Source organism: Leuciscus leuciscus (genome assembly GCF_965113295.1).
Source record: "Leuciscus leuciscus genome assembly, contig: HAP1_SCAFFOLD_717, whole genome shotgun sequence".
In the NCBI taxonomy this organism is placed as follows: Eukaryota; Metazoa; Chordata; class Actinopteri; order Cypriniformes; family Leuciscidae; genus Leuciscus; species Leuciscus leuciscus.
The window spans coordinates 6160-22722 of record NW_028118023.1 but is presented as its reverse complement, the minus strand read 5'-3'; the positions used below and the strand labels follow the sequence as shown (position 1 = coordinate 22722).

General features: G+C 43.9%; 2 protein-coding genes across 4 annotated transcripts; both read right to left on the bottom strand.

Annotated features, from left to right (window-relative positions):
* Positions 1 to 297: 297 nt before the first annotated feature.
* LOC309491916 (uncharacterized protein) lies at positions 298 to 2282 on the bottom strand. Of its 2 annotated transcripts, none has more exons than XM_082190942.1 (4): positions 1777 to 2282; positions 1269 to 1400; positions 969 to 1109; positions 298 to 708 (listed from the first exon to the last, which is right to left on the bottom strand). In XM_082190942.1, exons 1-4 carry the CDS (start codon positions 1859 to 1861, stop codon positions 383 to 385), a joined length of 684 nt encoding a protein of 227 aa, XP_082047068.1. In that variant the 5' UTR covers positions 1862 to 2282; the 3' UTR covers positions 298 to 382. The 2 variants fall into 2 exon arrangements, with proteins under 2 accessions (XP_082047068.1, XP_082047069.1); XM_082190943.1 differs by having other exon boundaries at positions 972 to 1109; positions 1777 to 2273.
* A 7568-nt stretch (positions 2283 to 9850) lies between these two features.
* LOC309491915 (uncharacterized protein) lies at positions 9851 to 11836 on the bottom strand. 2 transcript variants are annotated; one of them, XM_082190940.1, is made up of 4 exons: positions 11331 to 11836; positions 10823 to 10954; positions 10523 to 10663; positions 9851 to 10262 (listed from the first exon to the last, which is right to left on the bottom strand). In XM_082190940.1, the coding sequence occupies exons 1-4, from the start codon at positions 11413 to 11415 to the stop codon at positions 9937 to 9939; spliced, it is 684 nt and encodes a 227-aa protein (XP_082047066.1). In that variant the 5' UTR covers positions 11416 to 11836; the 3' UTR covers positions 9851 to 9936. The 2 variants fall into 2 exon arrangements, with proteins under 2 accessions (XP_082047066.1, XP_082047067.1); XM_082190941.1 differs by having other exon boundaries at positions 10526 to 10663; positions 11331 to 11827.
* Between the last annotated feature and the right edge of the window lie 4727 nt (positions 11837 to 16563).

Here is a 16563-nt window from a genome sequence, read left to right as displayed (position 1 = left end):
CTCAATGACATCTTGTGGACAAACTAAGTACTGCAACAACTTTTATTGCCTATGTTAATGTTATTGATTTATTTGTAACCTAATATTTTGTTATTTGATATTTCAGACCACTCACTGTTACCATTCAAACTAATCATCAGTAAACTTCAAGTTCTGGTTCAACTGAGTCTTATGTGTTCTTGCCGACACACCAGTGCGGATACAAATCCACCTGTTCCAGCACAGAATACAGTCCTTACATAAATCTCCAGAACACAAGCAAAACAAAAAACATTTAATTAAATATATTTATTTGGTGATAAACAGGGAACATTCCAAATGAATAAAGCATTGAATTGATCTGTAAAAGAACTCCAGCATAAGTTCGGCAAAATCAATATGGTTACGACTTGCATTGGCAATCGTGATCGCCGGGACCGGGGTGACCGTGATCTCCGTGACCGGGGTGACCGTGATCTCCGTGACCGGGGTGACCGTGATCTCCGTGACCCCGGTGACCCCGGTGACCTCGGTGACCTCGGTGACCATGACCAGCGCACTCTGGTTGCGTCGGCAGTTCAGCTGCAGGCTTTGGAGGTTCGGCCGCAGGCTTCACGGGAGGCTTGGCCGCAGGCTTCACGGGAGGCTTTGGAGGTCCGGCCGCAGGCTTCACGGGAGGCTTGGCCGCAGGCTTCACGGGAGGCTTTGGAGGTTCGGCCGCAGGCTTCACTGGAGGGTTACAGAAAGTCAGCTTTAGTCTTTCCTTTCAGTGGCATTCAGCACAAAACTCAAATCATGAATAGCAAGTCTTACGGAGTGAAATGCATTTCAAATATTCATCTTTATTAATGTTGTAAAGCTATTCTGTGAAACTGTGCTAAATTCAGGATTTTTTGTCATTGAGTAGGATATGACAACCGAATTATAAAGAGGCACACTGGAAAATAAAAAAGCTGACCCAAACACTAGATAACCGAATATAATACAACTACCTGTATATGGAGCCATACACTCATGTCCACATCCATTGCTGCAGCATTTCTCATTGTTCGGACAGTCACTGTCATAGTAACACAACTCGGCACAATTTCCTCTTCCAGTTTTGGTGCTTGGACACTCTCCTGGCTTTGCTATTATACAAAGATTCATGTTTATATCAATGTGTTACTTGTTTCTTTGCAATTATTTGTGAGGTTTACTAGCAACTTCTGAGTGAAAATTTAAAAAAAAGAAAATTATCTGGGTTTCTTTTGGGAGGCCTCTAGCATCCATCATTAATTGAAACTCACTGAAAACAGGCGGCACACATGCAGGCCCACAGGGGAATTGACAGCATTTGTGTCCTCCAGAGCAGTCTGTATCAGAAGTACATCCTCGGCGGGACGGCACGACCGTCAGCATCACCGGACACTGACCAGAAACTACAGAAGAGGATCATTAAGGGGGACCAAGTAGAGTTGTAATAGTTTCAGTATTTAGAAGTCAGGTTTTTTAAAAATATATATGTCTCAAAACTTTATTTATCAGCTTAAAAGCAAGTAGAAATGCCATTTATCCCTTAACTGTCAATTAGTTTTAAAGACAAAGAGTAACCTACTGTTACAACCTACCTCCCTACTGGTGGGGTGTGTAATAGAAGCACCATGCAGATAGAAGACATGGACAGTTAATCTGTTTTTTAATAAATTTACTATTGCATCTAAACGTACTGTAGCTACATGTTCAAAAGAAGTCATATTTTGTAAGGCACTTATGCATTTCTTCGGGCCATGTAATGAAGCTAAAACATCTTCTCACCTGCGACTCCAGCGTGTGTTGTGCTCAAACAGGCAGACAGACACAATAAAACAGCACTAAACAAGCAGTACACTCGAGCAGTCATCCTCTCGACCTGCGATCTCACAATCAACTCTGCTGTAAAACTCGCTGAATTAGTCAGTCTGAAGGAACAGTGAGGCACGCACACAAAACTACAACAGAAACATGTGCTGCTGAATCCCGCAATATATATCGCTGTATGTGTATTTTTTTTGGAAAACGCGTTTTTAAAGATCCAAGGAGGCCTGGGTAACTCCAACACTGATCAACCTCACCTGCCTGTAGCTTTCAAGTAGTCTAATCTTGAAGACCTTGATTAGCTTGTTCAGGTGTGTTTGATTAGGTTTGGGAGAGCAGAGCGTTGTGTTCACGCCAGATGTTGTAATAATTACCGTAATTAGGAGATGATAAAGATAACGACAAGTTTACAAGTTGTTATTGTGACTAACTTCTACACCTCTTTCACCTAAAATCTGCAGGAAAGTTGATCTCTTGTGAAAACTTTTGCCATAAATCTGCATAGAATATACACTGACAATAATTGCATTTTACCCAACTCTGAGCCTTTTGTCTTGAACTTCAACTGTATTCACATCTTTTTTTATTATTTTTTTTTATCAATCCAGTATTGCTTTTGTCCTCTATTCTACATAATGCATGTAAAGCCGGGTGCACACTGTGCATTTCATTTGAACCATTTTGTGATGTTTTCCTGGGAGTACTTCCCTGTCAAAAACACCTTGTTAACATGAACTAACAGCTGTTAACCTTCCCTGAATGAGCAGAGGATAAATCTTCCCTTACTACACAGAGAATGACTCTTCTCCGGCATTGCAGAGGATAACGTTTGTTAACACAACCTTCGCTGATTAGACAGGATAAACCAACTTCCTTGACTATTAAGAGGATGAAACACTTCTCTGGTGGCGCAGAGGACAACCACATGTACTCCACAGAAATGGAGAAGTGTTTTGGTACCAAAACAAACTTCAATCAAGCTGTTCAGAAGGATTCAACTAATCAGAGCGCTGTTTACTGAATGACGTTAGTCAGTGCCTCGCAGTCAGCAGGAGACGAACTATGAATGCTCATATGCAGAATCTCCTTTTCCTTTGGTAGTAGACTTATGTGAGCCAGTTAATGACCAGAATGTAAGTTATTTATTTCCTATTGTCCTGTGACCTTTCCGATCTTTGAAAGTAGATTTGTTTTCTTTATTGATGTACAACAAGCTCATTGGGTTTCCATCGCGGCAATCCGCGTTAGCGCCAAAGTTCACAATTTACGATATGTAGAACTAATGCCTGAGTACCATTATAGTGTGAGTAATATCTCTGGATGGTGATTTATATTGTTATTCACCTATATTGGTATATAAATTGCGTTATGTGAAGTTTCTTTATCTGCCATCACTGCCTATAAGGACACATTCAAATGGCGTCTTTTATATCTAATGCCATGTCTGAGCTCTCAGTGCCATCTTGTGGACAAACTAAGTACTGCAACAACTTTAATAATGTAACCTGGATTATTGCTTATGTTAATGTTCTTGATTTATTTGTAACCTAATATTTTATTGTTATTATTTGATATTTCAGACCACTCACTGTTACCATTCAAACTGAATCATCAGTAAACTTCAAGGTCTGGTTCAACTGAGTCTTATGTGTTCTTTCCGACACACCAGTGCGGATACAAATCCACCTGTTCCAGCACAGAATACAGTCTTTACATAAATCTCCAGAACAATTTTGGTCCTTCGAGGCAGATTGGTGTCTACACTGGACTCATGATGTCAGAGGACCAGCATGCAGAGTATCAAGTTGAAGGAGCTCGCCCTAGACGAATAGTTTGTCAACCAGCCTACTTACAAGATTTCGAATTGCAGTATGCCGGGCTGCCTAGAGCTAATGTCCTTCTGCCTCAGTCTACACCGCGACCACATGGGTCAGATGACTATCAACATGATGATGAGGTCAGAGATATTCCTATGGCCCATCCGCAGGCATCTATTTCTTATCATGATCAAAGAGAAGAGGCTGTTGGATCACCTGATTTATTAGAATCACCACGATTGGCTTTAGAGCCCTGGTACCTTACCACAGATCGTTGGAGTGAGAGAAATGAACGCAGCCCTCACCGGTATGGATGTTCCTTACCTCCTGATGTCCAAAGCACAGTGCATGATCTGGAACAAGAGAATAGACATCTCCGTGCTACTCAGCTATCCATGAGGGAAGAGATCAGCCAACTTATAGAAATCCAGAAAAGTATGCAGCAGATGTTGATAAACCAGTCGCAAAGTCAGAGGTCAACTCCTAAGCCTAATTCACATTTCCAAGTATTAACCCCTCCAGTTCCTTTGCCTAGAGTTGCAAGCAGACAGTCAGAGTCTCCAGGGCCAACACCGACTCCTGGAGCCTTTCCAGTTCCTGAACCACGCCGCCTTTCTACATCTAAGAATACAAATCCTTATGCAGATACAGTCAGCTACGCACAGCATGCTCCTCCAATGCAGCCTTACTCAAATGCCTTTGTTCCAGATAATGTGGCTGCTCAGATTTCCTCAGGCACTGTTGACACTCACAGAGTTACGCGGAACACAAGGCAGCCAACATTCCAGATTTGACCCGTCGAGAGCCTGGTGAATATGCCCGTCTCAAACTTGCCTTGAATAACCTACTACCTGATGAAGCTACAGAGCTATTCAAGTACCAAGTTTTGGTAGATCACCTAAAGTTAACAGATGCTCGCCTCATTGCTGATTCCTTTTTAAATTCATCCACTCCCTACTCAGATACCATGGCAGCCCTCACTGAACGGTTCGGTCGACCTCACCAGCTTGCCCTGAGCAAAATTGCTGCTATTATGGATGCATCAAATATTCAGCCTGGCGACACTGTAGACTTTGAACGCTTTGCTCTTCAGATACAAGCCTTAGTAGGATTCCTTAAGACATTAGGAACAGAAGGAGACATTGAATTGCATTGTGGATCCCACGGGGCTCGACTTTTGTCCAAGCTCCCTCCAGAACAAAGAGCATCCTTCCGCAGGCACATGAGTTATGAACCTGGCTCAGTGTACACGCTTCTTGATCTAGCTAAATGGCTTAATTTCGAATCCTGGTGCCAGGATCCAGAGAGCTTTGGTGGATATAAGGCCCAGAAAGATAGAGCCCATTCCCGAGTGGATCAACAGAAGGAAACTAAAGCCAAGGTCAGACAGACTACAATCCTTCATGGCTCAAACGAATTATGTTCCTCAATACCATCAGTGCCAACCAAGAGTCAAGGCAAAAGCTTTGCATTCTGTCCATACTGTGACAGTAAAGAACATTATCTGAGTCAATTTGCCACTTTCCAGTCCTTAACCAAAGACCGAGTAATTGACTGGATTAAGACTAATAACAGATGCTGGAAGTGTGGACGTAACCACAGAGCTGCACAGTGTGCCCTCAAGAAACTCTGCCATCTATGTAATGGAAAGCACCTCCAAATCCTCCATGAGGTCAACCTTAAGCCACTGAAAGAAGGGACCTGTTTAGTCAGTTCAACTAGCAAAATGCTATACCTAGATTGCCCTCAAGGATTCAGCAGCGTCCTACAAAATAACGGGAGCCTTCACTGCAGAACTACTTAGCTTAGCTGAACATTCCTTCCCTGTTGCAGACCTTCAGCGACGATACAGGCATTTGAAATGCTTACCTTTACAGCCTATTCACAAAGCGTGTCCCCTGTTACTGATTGGAGCAGATCATCCTCACCTTATCACTCCGATTGAACCAGTTCGTCTTGGTCCACCTGCAGGTCCGGCAGCTGTCAAGACAAGGCTGGGTTGGTCTCTACAAGGACCAGCAAGAGTCTTCTGAGATAATGTGAAATCTCAACAGTGTCTGCACATTGCCATTAATCCCTCGATGACAGAGTTGTTCCAGAATGTGGAGAGACTCTGGCAAGCAGACGTGATTCTCAACCGAAATGAGAAATCTGTCACGCGGTCTAAACAGGACCAAGAAGCTCTTGACTTGCTCCAGTCACAGACTGTCAGAATACTGATCGATGGCGTAAGTCGCTATGCAACTCCACTCCTGCGTAAGAAGGATATGCCCATACTTCATGCTCCTATGGAGGCAGTACTTCCTAACCTTAGGAACACAGAGAAACGCCTGGAGAAAGACCCCAGTAAAGCAGCTGCCTACCAACAAGAGATAAAGAAATTAGAGACCTCGGGCTATGTTGTCAAACTCCCATCTAAAACAGTTAATTCTCAAAGAGAGTCATGGTTCATCCCTCACCACCTTGTGCAGCACAACGGTAAGAACCGTGTGGTTTTTAACTGTTCATTTGACTTTGAAGGCCATAACCTGAAAAACTATCTACTGCCAGGACCAGCCTTGGGCCCATCATTGTTAGGTGTACTCCTGCGCTTTCGTGAACATCCAGTGGCAATAAGCGGGGATATTAAAGGGATGTTCCATCAAGTTCGTCTCCTCCCAGAAGATAGGCATTTTCTCTGTTTTGTATGGCGAGACATGGACAGATCTAAACCACCAGACATTTATGAATGGCAAGTGCTACCTTTTGGCACTACTTGTAGTCCGTGTTGTGCCATTTATGCTGTTCAGCGACATGTTACAGATCATAGCACTCCTGATGACAATATCAGAACCATAGTAGAAAGGAATTTCTATGTGGACAATTGTTTGAAGAGCCTACCATCATCTCAAGAGGCAAGACAGCTTATAGACAGACTTCGCACCCTCTTTGACGGTGGTGGGTTCGAACTTCGCCAGTGGGCAAGTAATGATCCCAGTGTGGTGGACCACCTACCAACAGAAGCAAGATCCAGCAGTACCGAATTGTGGCTATCTCAAGATCGTACCGATGCTCAAGAATCTGCACTAGGCTTGAGGTGGCACTGCAAATCAGACCTCCTTGGGTATAACACCTGTCCTGTCAAGTCTGGACCATGTACCCTTCGACACGTTTACAAGGTACTTGCAACCCAGTACCACCCCTAGGCTTCATACTCCCATTTACCACTCGAGCCAAGATTTTAGTTCAGAGATTATGGGACAAGCAACGAGACTGGGATGACCCAAATCTACCTGACGACCTTTTGAGATCCTGGAGAGAATGGGAGGTGGAACTCCCTACGGCAGCAAGTATTTCACTACCCCGCTGTGTCACATCTTCAGACATTAATCACTCCCACAACACCAGACAAATTCACATCTTTTGCGACGTTTCTGAACAAGCTTATGGATCTGTCGCCTACCTACGTACTGAGGACGACAGTGGTCATATTCATTTAGCCTTTGTACTAGCAAGGTCCAAGGTTGCCCCAAAACGACGTCTGACAATTCCTCGACTAGAGCTGTGTGCTGCCCTGAATGGTGCTCAATTAGCCAAACTCTTGAATACTGAGCTCACCCTCAAGATAAATACAGTGACACTATGGACCGGTTCCACCACTGTTCTAGCCTGGCTCAAATCTGAATCATACCGATTCAAGGTATTTGTTGGAACCAGGATAGCCGAAATTCAAGAGCTGACTACAGAATGTTCCCGGCGATATGTGAATTCCAGCAGAAATCCAGCAGATGACCTCACCTGGGGTAAAACTCTTTCTCAGCTATCAGTGCCCAACAGATGGAGCCAAGGACCATCGTTTCTGCTCGAGTCTGAGTCAGTATGGCCTGTCTGTCCTCCTATTCAACCACCGGAAATCAAAACAGAGCAGCGCAAAGGAATCTTCTGTGGACTTATGACGGAAGTGGTTGTTCCTGACATTCCTGACCCTACCACACACAACACCTGGAGCGAGTTAGCAGAGGCCACAGTTCAGGGGCTAAAAGATACAGGACCACCATCAGCAGTGGACTACCAAACTGCAGAATGGCATATCCTGCAGAAATCTCAACTTGATTTTTTTCTAGATGAATACAAACTGCTAAAAGCTAGTAAATCTGTGCCTTCCACTAGTCGACTACTTGGTCTTGCCCCAGCATTTGACGACTCTTGTCAGCTTATAAGAGTTGGTGGTCGTTTACCTCGAGCTTAAGGACTAGACCTGTCAGTTATACACCCTGTAGTCCTTGACCCACATCACTGGGTTACCAAGTTGCTGATCCGAGACTACGATAGTAAACTCTGCCATCCAGGACCTGAAAGAGTCTTTGGAGAGATAAGCTGAAACTTTTGGCTACTGAGAGGGCAAGAAGCTATACGTAAACAACAACATTTGTGCAAAGACTGTCAAAAATGGAAGAACAAACCAGTCAGCTCGACTCAGACTGCTCAAACCCCCATTCTACAGTACAGGCATGGACTGTTTCGGACCATTCCAAGTCAAGACTGGAAGACGATGTGAAAAGAGGTGGGGAATCATTTTGAAGTGTCTCACAACGCGAAGCGTTCACCTAGACCTCCTTACATCCATTGATACTGATTCCTTTCTGATGGCCTTGAGGAGATTTGTAGCTCGCCGCGGCACACCTTCTGAGTTATATTCAGACCATGGCACTAACTTCCATGGAGGACAAAGAGAGTTGCAAGAAGCCTTTTCATCGCTCACTCCCCAAATCCAGCTACATTTAGCTAAACAGAAAATTTCTTTCCATTTTAACCCGCCTGGAGCCCCACACTTTGGAGGTGCGTGGGAAAGAGAAATTGGGTCTGTCAAGACTGCCCTCCGGGTCACAGTCAGCTCCCAAGTTGTAACAGTGGAAGTTCTCCAAACAGTACTCATCGAAGTGGAAGGAATGCTTAATAGCAAGCCCCTTGGTTATATTTCCAGTAATGTAGCCGACCTTGACCCTGTTACACCAAATTGTCTGCTTATGGGGCGGCCAGACAGCTCACTACCCTTTGTAGTTTATCCTGCTTCTGAACTTATGGGCAGACGGAGATGGAGGCAGAGTCAAGTTCTGGCCGATGTGTTCTGGTTAAATTTCATTCGTCACTAGCTGCCTACACTACAGACCCGCAATAAGTGGCACACAAATACTGGTGACACTTCTACCGGAACCGTGGCAATGCTCATTGATCCACAGCTACCACGTGCGTGCATTGTGGTTGGTAGACAAAGTTGTGAAGACCTTCCCAGGTTCTGATGGCCATATCAGAGCTGCCGAAATTCAGGTTAAGGATAAGACCTACACCCGGCCTGTCTCCCGCCTGATCCCCCTTCCTTCATTCTCAGATCAAGAGGAACCTATCTGAGCCCCCTCAGACTGATTAATTCTACAGAGTACAAATATGCATAGCATATTTGGGGGCGGCAGTGTTAAGGATTCAACCAATCAGAGCGCTGTTTACTGAATGACGTTAGTCAGTGCCTCGCAGTCAGCAGGAGACGAACTATGAATGCTCATATGTAGAATTTTATCTCCTTTTCCTTTGGTAGTAGACTTATGTGAGCGAGTTAATGACCAGAATGTAAGTTGTTTATTTCCTATTATCCTGTGACCTTTCCGATCTTTGAAAGTAGATTTGTGTTCTTTATTGATGTACATGAAGCTCATTGGGTTTCCATCGCGGCAATCCGCGTTAGCGCCTGAGTTCACAATTTACAATATGCAGAACTAATGCCCGAGTACCATTATAGTGGGAGTAATATCTCTGGATGGTGATTTATATTGTTAATCACCTATATTGATATATAAATTGCATTATGTGAAGTTGCTTTATCTGCCATCACTGCCTAGGACGACAAATTAAAATGGCGTCTTTTATATCTAATGCCATGTCTGAGCTCTCAATGACATCTTGTGGACAAACTAAGTACTGCAACAACTTTTATTGCCTATGTTAATGTTATTGATTTATTTGTAACCTAATATTTTGTTATTTGATATTTCAGACCACTCACTGTTACCATTCAAACTAATCATCAGTAAACTTCAAGTTCTGGTTCAACTGAGTCTTATGTGTTCTTGCCGACACACCAGTGCGGATACAAATCCACCTGTTCCAGCACAGAATACAGTCCTTACATAAATCTCCAGAACACAAGCAAAACAAAAAACATTTAATTAAATATATTTATTTGGTGATAAACAGGGAACATTCCAAATGAATAAAGCATTGAATTGATCTGTAAAAGAACTCCAGCATAAGTTCGGCAAAATCAATATGGTTACGACTTGCATTGGCAATCGTGATCGCCGGGACCGGGGTGACCGTGATCTCCGTGACCGGGGTGACCGTGATCTCCGTGACCGGGGTGACCGTGATCTCCGTGACCCCGGTGACCCCGGTGACCTCGGTGACCTCGGTGACCATGACCAGCGCACTCTGGTTGCGTCGGCAGTTCAGCTGCAGGCTTTGGAGGTTCGGCCGCAGGCTTCACGGGAGGCTTGGCCGCAGGCTTCACGGGAGGCTTTGGAGGTCCGGCCGCAGGCTTCACGGGAGGCTTGGCCGCAGGCTTCACGGGAGGCTTTGGAGGTTCGGCCGCAGGCTTCACTGGAGGGTTACAGAAAGTCAGCTTTAGTCTTTCCTTTCAGTGGCATTCAGCACAAAACTCAAATCATGAATAGCAAGTCTTACGGAGTGAAATGCATTTCAAATATTCATCTTTATTAATGTTGTAAAGCTATTCTGTGAAACTGTGCTAAATTCAGGATTTTTTGTCATTGAGTAGGATATGACAACCGAATTATAAAGAGGCACACTGGAAAATAAAAAAGCTGACCCAAACACTAGATAACCGAATATAATACAACTACCTGTATATGGAGCCATACACTCATGTCCACATCCATTGCTGCAGCATTTCTCATTGTTCGGACAGTCACTGTCATAGTAACACAACTCGGCACAATTTCCTCTTCCAGTTTTGGTGCTTGGACACTCTCCTGGCTTTGCTATTATACAAAGATTCATGTTTATATCAATGTGTTACTTGTTTCTTTGCAATTATTTGTGAGGTTTACTAGCAACTTCTGAGTGAAAATTTAAAAAAAAGAAAATTATCTGGGTTTCTTTTGGGAGGCCTCTAGCATCCATCATTAATTGAAACTCACTGAAAACAGGCGGCACACATGCAGGCCCACAGGGGAATTGACAGCATTTGTGTCCTCCAGAGCAGTCTGTATCAGAAGTACATCCTCGGCGGGACGGCACGACCGTCAGCATCACCGGACACTGACCAGAAACTACAGAAGAGGATCATTAAGGGGGACCAAGTAGAGTTGTAATAGTTTCAGTATTTAGAAGTCAGGTTTTTTAAAAATATATATGTCTCAAAACTTTATTTATCAGCTTAAAAGCAAGTAGAAATGCCATTTATCCCTTAACTGTCAATTAGTTTTAAAGACAAAGAGTAACCTACTGTTACAACCTACCTCCCTACTGGTGGGGTGTGTAATAGAAGCACCATGCAGATAGAAGACATGGACAGTTAATCTGTTTTTTAATAAATTTACTATTGCATCTAAACGTACTGTAGCTACATGTTCAAAAGAAGTCATATTTTGTAAGGCACTTATGCATTTCTTCGGGCCATGTAATGAAGCTAAAACATCTTCTCACCTGCGACTCCAGCGTGTGTTGTGCTCAAACAGGCAGACAGACACAATAAAACAGCACTAAACAAGCAGTACACTCGAGCAGTCATCCTCTCGACCTGCGATCTCACAATCAACTCTGCTGTAAAACTCGCTGAATTAGTCAGTCTGAAGGAACAGTGAGGCACGCACACAAAACTACAACAGAAACATGTGCTGCTGAATCCCGCAATATATATCGCTGTATGTGTATTTTTTTTGGAAAACGCGTTTTTAAAGATCCAAGGAGGCCTGGGTAACTCCAACACTGATCAACCTCACCTGCCTGTAGCTTTCAAGTAGTCTAATCTTGAAGACCTTGATTAGCTTGTTCAGGTGTGTTTGATTAGGTTTGGGAGAGCAGAGCGTTGTGTTCACGCCAGATGTTGTAATAATTACCGTAATTAGGAGATGATAAAGATAACGACAAGTTTACAAGTTGTTATTGTGACTAACTTCTACACCTCTTTCACCTAAAATCTGCAGGAAAGTTGATCTCTTGTGAAAACTTTTGCCATAAATCTGCATAGAATATACACTGACAATAATTGCATTTTACCCAACTCTGAGCCTTTTGTCTTGAACTTCAACTGTATTCACATCTTTTTTTATTATTTTTTTTTATCAATCCAGTATTGCTTTTGTCCTCTATTCTACATAATGCATGTAAAGCCGGGTGCACACTGTGCATTTCATTTGAACCATTTTGTGATGTTTTCCTGGGAGTACTTCCCTGTCAAAAACACCTTGTTAACATGAACTAACAGCTGTTAACCTTCCCTGAATGAGCAGAGGATAAATCTTCCCTTACTACACAGAGAATGACTCTTCTCCGGCATTGCAGAGGATAACGTTTGTTAACACAACCTTCGCTGATTAGACAGGATAAACCAACTTCCTTGACTATTAAGAGGATGAAACACTTCTCTGGTGGCGCAGAGGACAACCACATGTACTCCACAGAAATGGAGAAGTGTTTTGGTACCAAAACAAACTTCAATCAAGCTGTTCAGAAGGATTCAACTAATCAGAGCGCTGTTTACTGAATGACGTTAGTCAGTGCCTCGCAGTCAGCAGGAGACGAACTATGAATGCTCATATGCAGAATCTCCTTTTCCTTTGGTAGTAGACTTATGTGAGCCAGTTAATGACCAGAATGTAAGTTATTTATTTCCTATTGTCCTGTGACCTTTCCGATCTTTGAAAGTAGATTTGTTTTCTTTATTGATGTACAACAAGCTCATTGGGTTTCCATCGCGGCAATCCGCGTTAGCGCCAAAGTTCACAATTTACGATATGTAGAACTAATGCCTGAGTACCATTATAGTGTGAGTAATATCTCTGGATGGTGATTTATATTGTTATTCACCTATATTGGTATATAAATTGCGTTATGTGAAGTTTCTTTATCTGCCATCACTGCCTATAAGGACACATTCAAATGGCGTCTTTTATATCTAATGCCATGTCTGAGCTCTCAGTGCCATCTTGTGGACAAACTAAGTACTGCAACAACTTTAATAATGTAACCTGGATTATTGCTTATGTTAATGTTCTTGATTTATTTGTAACCTAATATTTTATTGTTATTATTTGATATTTCAGACCACTCACTGTTACCATTCAAACTGAATCATCAGTAAACTTCAAGGTCTGGTTCAACTGAGTCTTATGTGTTCTTTCCGACACACCAGTGCGGATACAAATCCACCTGTTCCAGCACAGAATACAGTCTTTACATAAATCTCCAGAACAATTTTGGTCCTTCGAGGCAGATTGGTGTCTACACTGGACTCATGATGTCAGAGGACCAGCATGCAGAGTATCAAGTTGAAGGAGCTCGCCCTAGACGAATAGTTTGTCAACCAGCCTACTTACAAGATTTCGAATTGCAGTATGCCGGGCTGCCTAGAGCTAATGTCCTTCTGCCTCAGTCTACACCGCGACCACATGGGTCAGATGACTATCAACATGATGATGAGGTCAGAGATATTCCTATGGCCCATCCGCAGGCATCTATTTCTTATCATGATCAAAGAGAAGAGGCTGTTGGATCACCTGATTTATTAGAATCACCACGATTGGCTTTAGAGCCCTGGTACCTTACCACAGATCGTTGGAGTGAGAGAAATGAACGCAGCCCTCACCGGTATGGATGTTCCTTACCTCCTGATGTCCAAAGCACAGTGCATGATCTGGAACAAGAGAATAGACATCTCCGTGCTACTCAGCTATCCATGAGGGAAGAGATCAGCCAACTTATAGAAATCCAGAAAAGTATGCAGCAGATGTTGATAAACCAGTCGCAAAGTCAGAGGTCAACTCCTAAGCCTAATTCACATTTCCAAGTATTAACCCCTCCAGTTCCTTTGCCTAGAGTTGCAAGCAGACAGTCAGAGTCTCCAGGGCCAACACCGACTCCTGGAGCCTTTCCAGTTCCTGAACCACGCCGCCTTTCTACATCTAAGAATACAAATCCTTATGCAGATACAGTCAGCTACGCACAGCATGCTCCTCCAATGCAGCCTTACTCAAATGCCTTTGTTCCAGATAATGTGGCTGCTCAGATTTCCTCAGGCACTGTTGACACTCACAGAGTTACGCGGAACACAAGGCAGCCAACATTCCAGATTTGACCCGTCGAGAGCCTGGTGAATATGCCCGTCTCAAACTTGCCTTGAATAACCTACTACCTGATGAAGCTACAGAGCTATTCAAGTACCAAGTTTTGGTAGATCACCTAAAGTTAACAGATGCTCGCCTCATTGCTGATTCCTTTTTAAATTCATCCACTCCCTACTCAGATACCATGGCAGCCCTCACTGAACGGTTCGGTCGACCTCACCAGCTTGCCCTGAGCAAAATTGCTGCTATTATGGATGCATCAAATATTCAGCCTGGCGACACTGTAGACTTTGAACGCTTTGCTCTTCAGATACAAGCCTTAGTAGGATTCCTTAAGACATTAGGAACAGAAGGAGACATTGAATTGCATTGTGGATCCCACGGGGCTCGACTTTTGTCCAAGCTCCCTCCAGAACAAAGAGCATCCTTCCGCAGGCACATGAGTTATGAACCTGGCTCAGTGTACACGCTTCTTGATCTAGCTAAATGGCTTAATTTCGAATCCTGGTGCCAGGATCCAGAGAGCTTTGGTGGATATAAGGCCCAGAAAGATAGAGCCCATTCCCGAGTGGATCAACAGAAGGAAACTAAAGCCAAGGTCAGACAGACTACAATCCTTCATGGCTCAAACGAATTATGTTCCTCAATACCATCAGTGCCAACCAAGAGTCAAGGCAAAAGCTTTGCATTCTGTCCATACTGTGACAGTAAAGAACATTATCTGAGTCAATTTGCCACTTTCCAGTCCTTAACCAAAGACCGAGTAATTGACTGGATTAAGACTAATAACAGATGCTGGAAGTGTGGACGTAACCACAGAGCTGCACAGTGTGCCCTCAAGAAACTCTGCCATCTATGTAATGGAAAGCACCTCCAAATCCTCCATGAGGTCAACCTTAAGCCACTGAAAGAAGGGACCTGTTTAGTCAGTTCAACTAGCAAAATGCTATACCTAGATTGCCCTCAAGGATTCAGCAGCGTCCTACAAAATAACGGGAGCCTTCACTGCAGAACTACTTAGCTTAGCTGAACATTCCTTCCCTGTTGCAGACCTTCAGCGACGATACAGGCATTTGAAATGCTTACCTTTACAGCCTATTCACAAAGCGTGTCCCCTGTTACTGATTGGAGCAGATCATCCTCACCTTATCACTCCGATTGAACCAGTTCGTCTTGGTCCACCTGCAGGTCCGGCAGCTGTCAAGACAAGGCTGGGTTGGTCTCTACAAGGACCAGCAAGAGTCTTCTGAGATAATGTGAAATCTCAACAGTGTCTGCACATTGCCATTAATCCCTCGATGACAGAGTTGTTCCAGAATGTGGAGAGACTCTGGCAAGCAGACGTGATTCTCAACCGAAATGAGAAATCTGTCACGCGGTCTAAACAGGACCAAGAAGCTCTTGACTTGCTCCAGTCACAGACTGTCAGAATACTGATCGATGGCGTAAGTCGCTATGCAACTCCACTCCTGCGTAAGAAGGATATGCCCATACTTCATGCTCCTATGGAGGCAGTACTTCCTAACCTTAGGAACACAGAGAAACGCCTGGAGAAAGACCCCAGTAAAGCAGCTGCCTACCAACAAGAGATAAAGAAATTAGAGACCTCGGGCTATGTTGTCAAACTCCCATCTAAAACAGTTAATTCTCAAAGAGAGTCATGGTTCATCCCTCACCACCTTGTGCAGCACAACGGTAAGAACCGTGTGGTTTTTAACTGTTCATTTGACTTTGAAGGCCATAACCTGAAAAACTATCTACTGCCAGGACCAGCCTTGGGCCCATCATTGTTAGGTGTACTCCTGCGCTTTCGTGAACATCCAGTGGCAATAAGCGGGGATATTAAAGGGATGTTCCATCAAGTTCGTCTCCTCCCAGAAGATAGGCATTTTCTCTGTTTTGTATGGCGAGACATGGACAGATCTAAACCACCAGACATTTATGAATGGCAAGTGCTACCTTTTGGCACTACTTGTAGTCCGTGTTGTGCCATTTATGCTGTTCAGCGACATGTTACAGATCATAGCACTCCTGATGACAATATCAGAACCATAGTAGAAAGGAATTTCTATGTGGACAATTGTTTGAAGAGCCTACCATCATCTCAAGAGGCAAGACAGCTTATAGACAGACTTCGCACCCTCTTTGACGGTGGTGGGTTCGAACTTCGCCAGTGGGCAAGTAATGATCCCAGTGTGGTGGACCACCTACCAACAGAAGCAAGATCCAGCAGTACCGAATTGTGGCTATCTCAAGATCGTACCGATGCTCAAGAATCTGCACTAGGCTTGAGGTGGCACTGCAAATCAGACCTCCTTGGGTATAACACCTGTCCTGTCAAGTCTGGACCATGTACCCTTCGACACGTTTACAAGGTACTTGCAACCCAGTACCACCCCTAGGCTTCATACTCCCATTTACCACTCGAGCCAAGATTTTAGTTCAGAGATTATGGGACAAGCAACGAGACTGGGATGACCCAAATCTACCTGACGACCTTTTGAGATCCTGGAGAGAATGGGAGGTGGAACTCCCTACGGCAGCAAGTATTTCACTACCCCGCTGTGTCACATCTTCAGACATTAATCACTCCC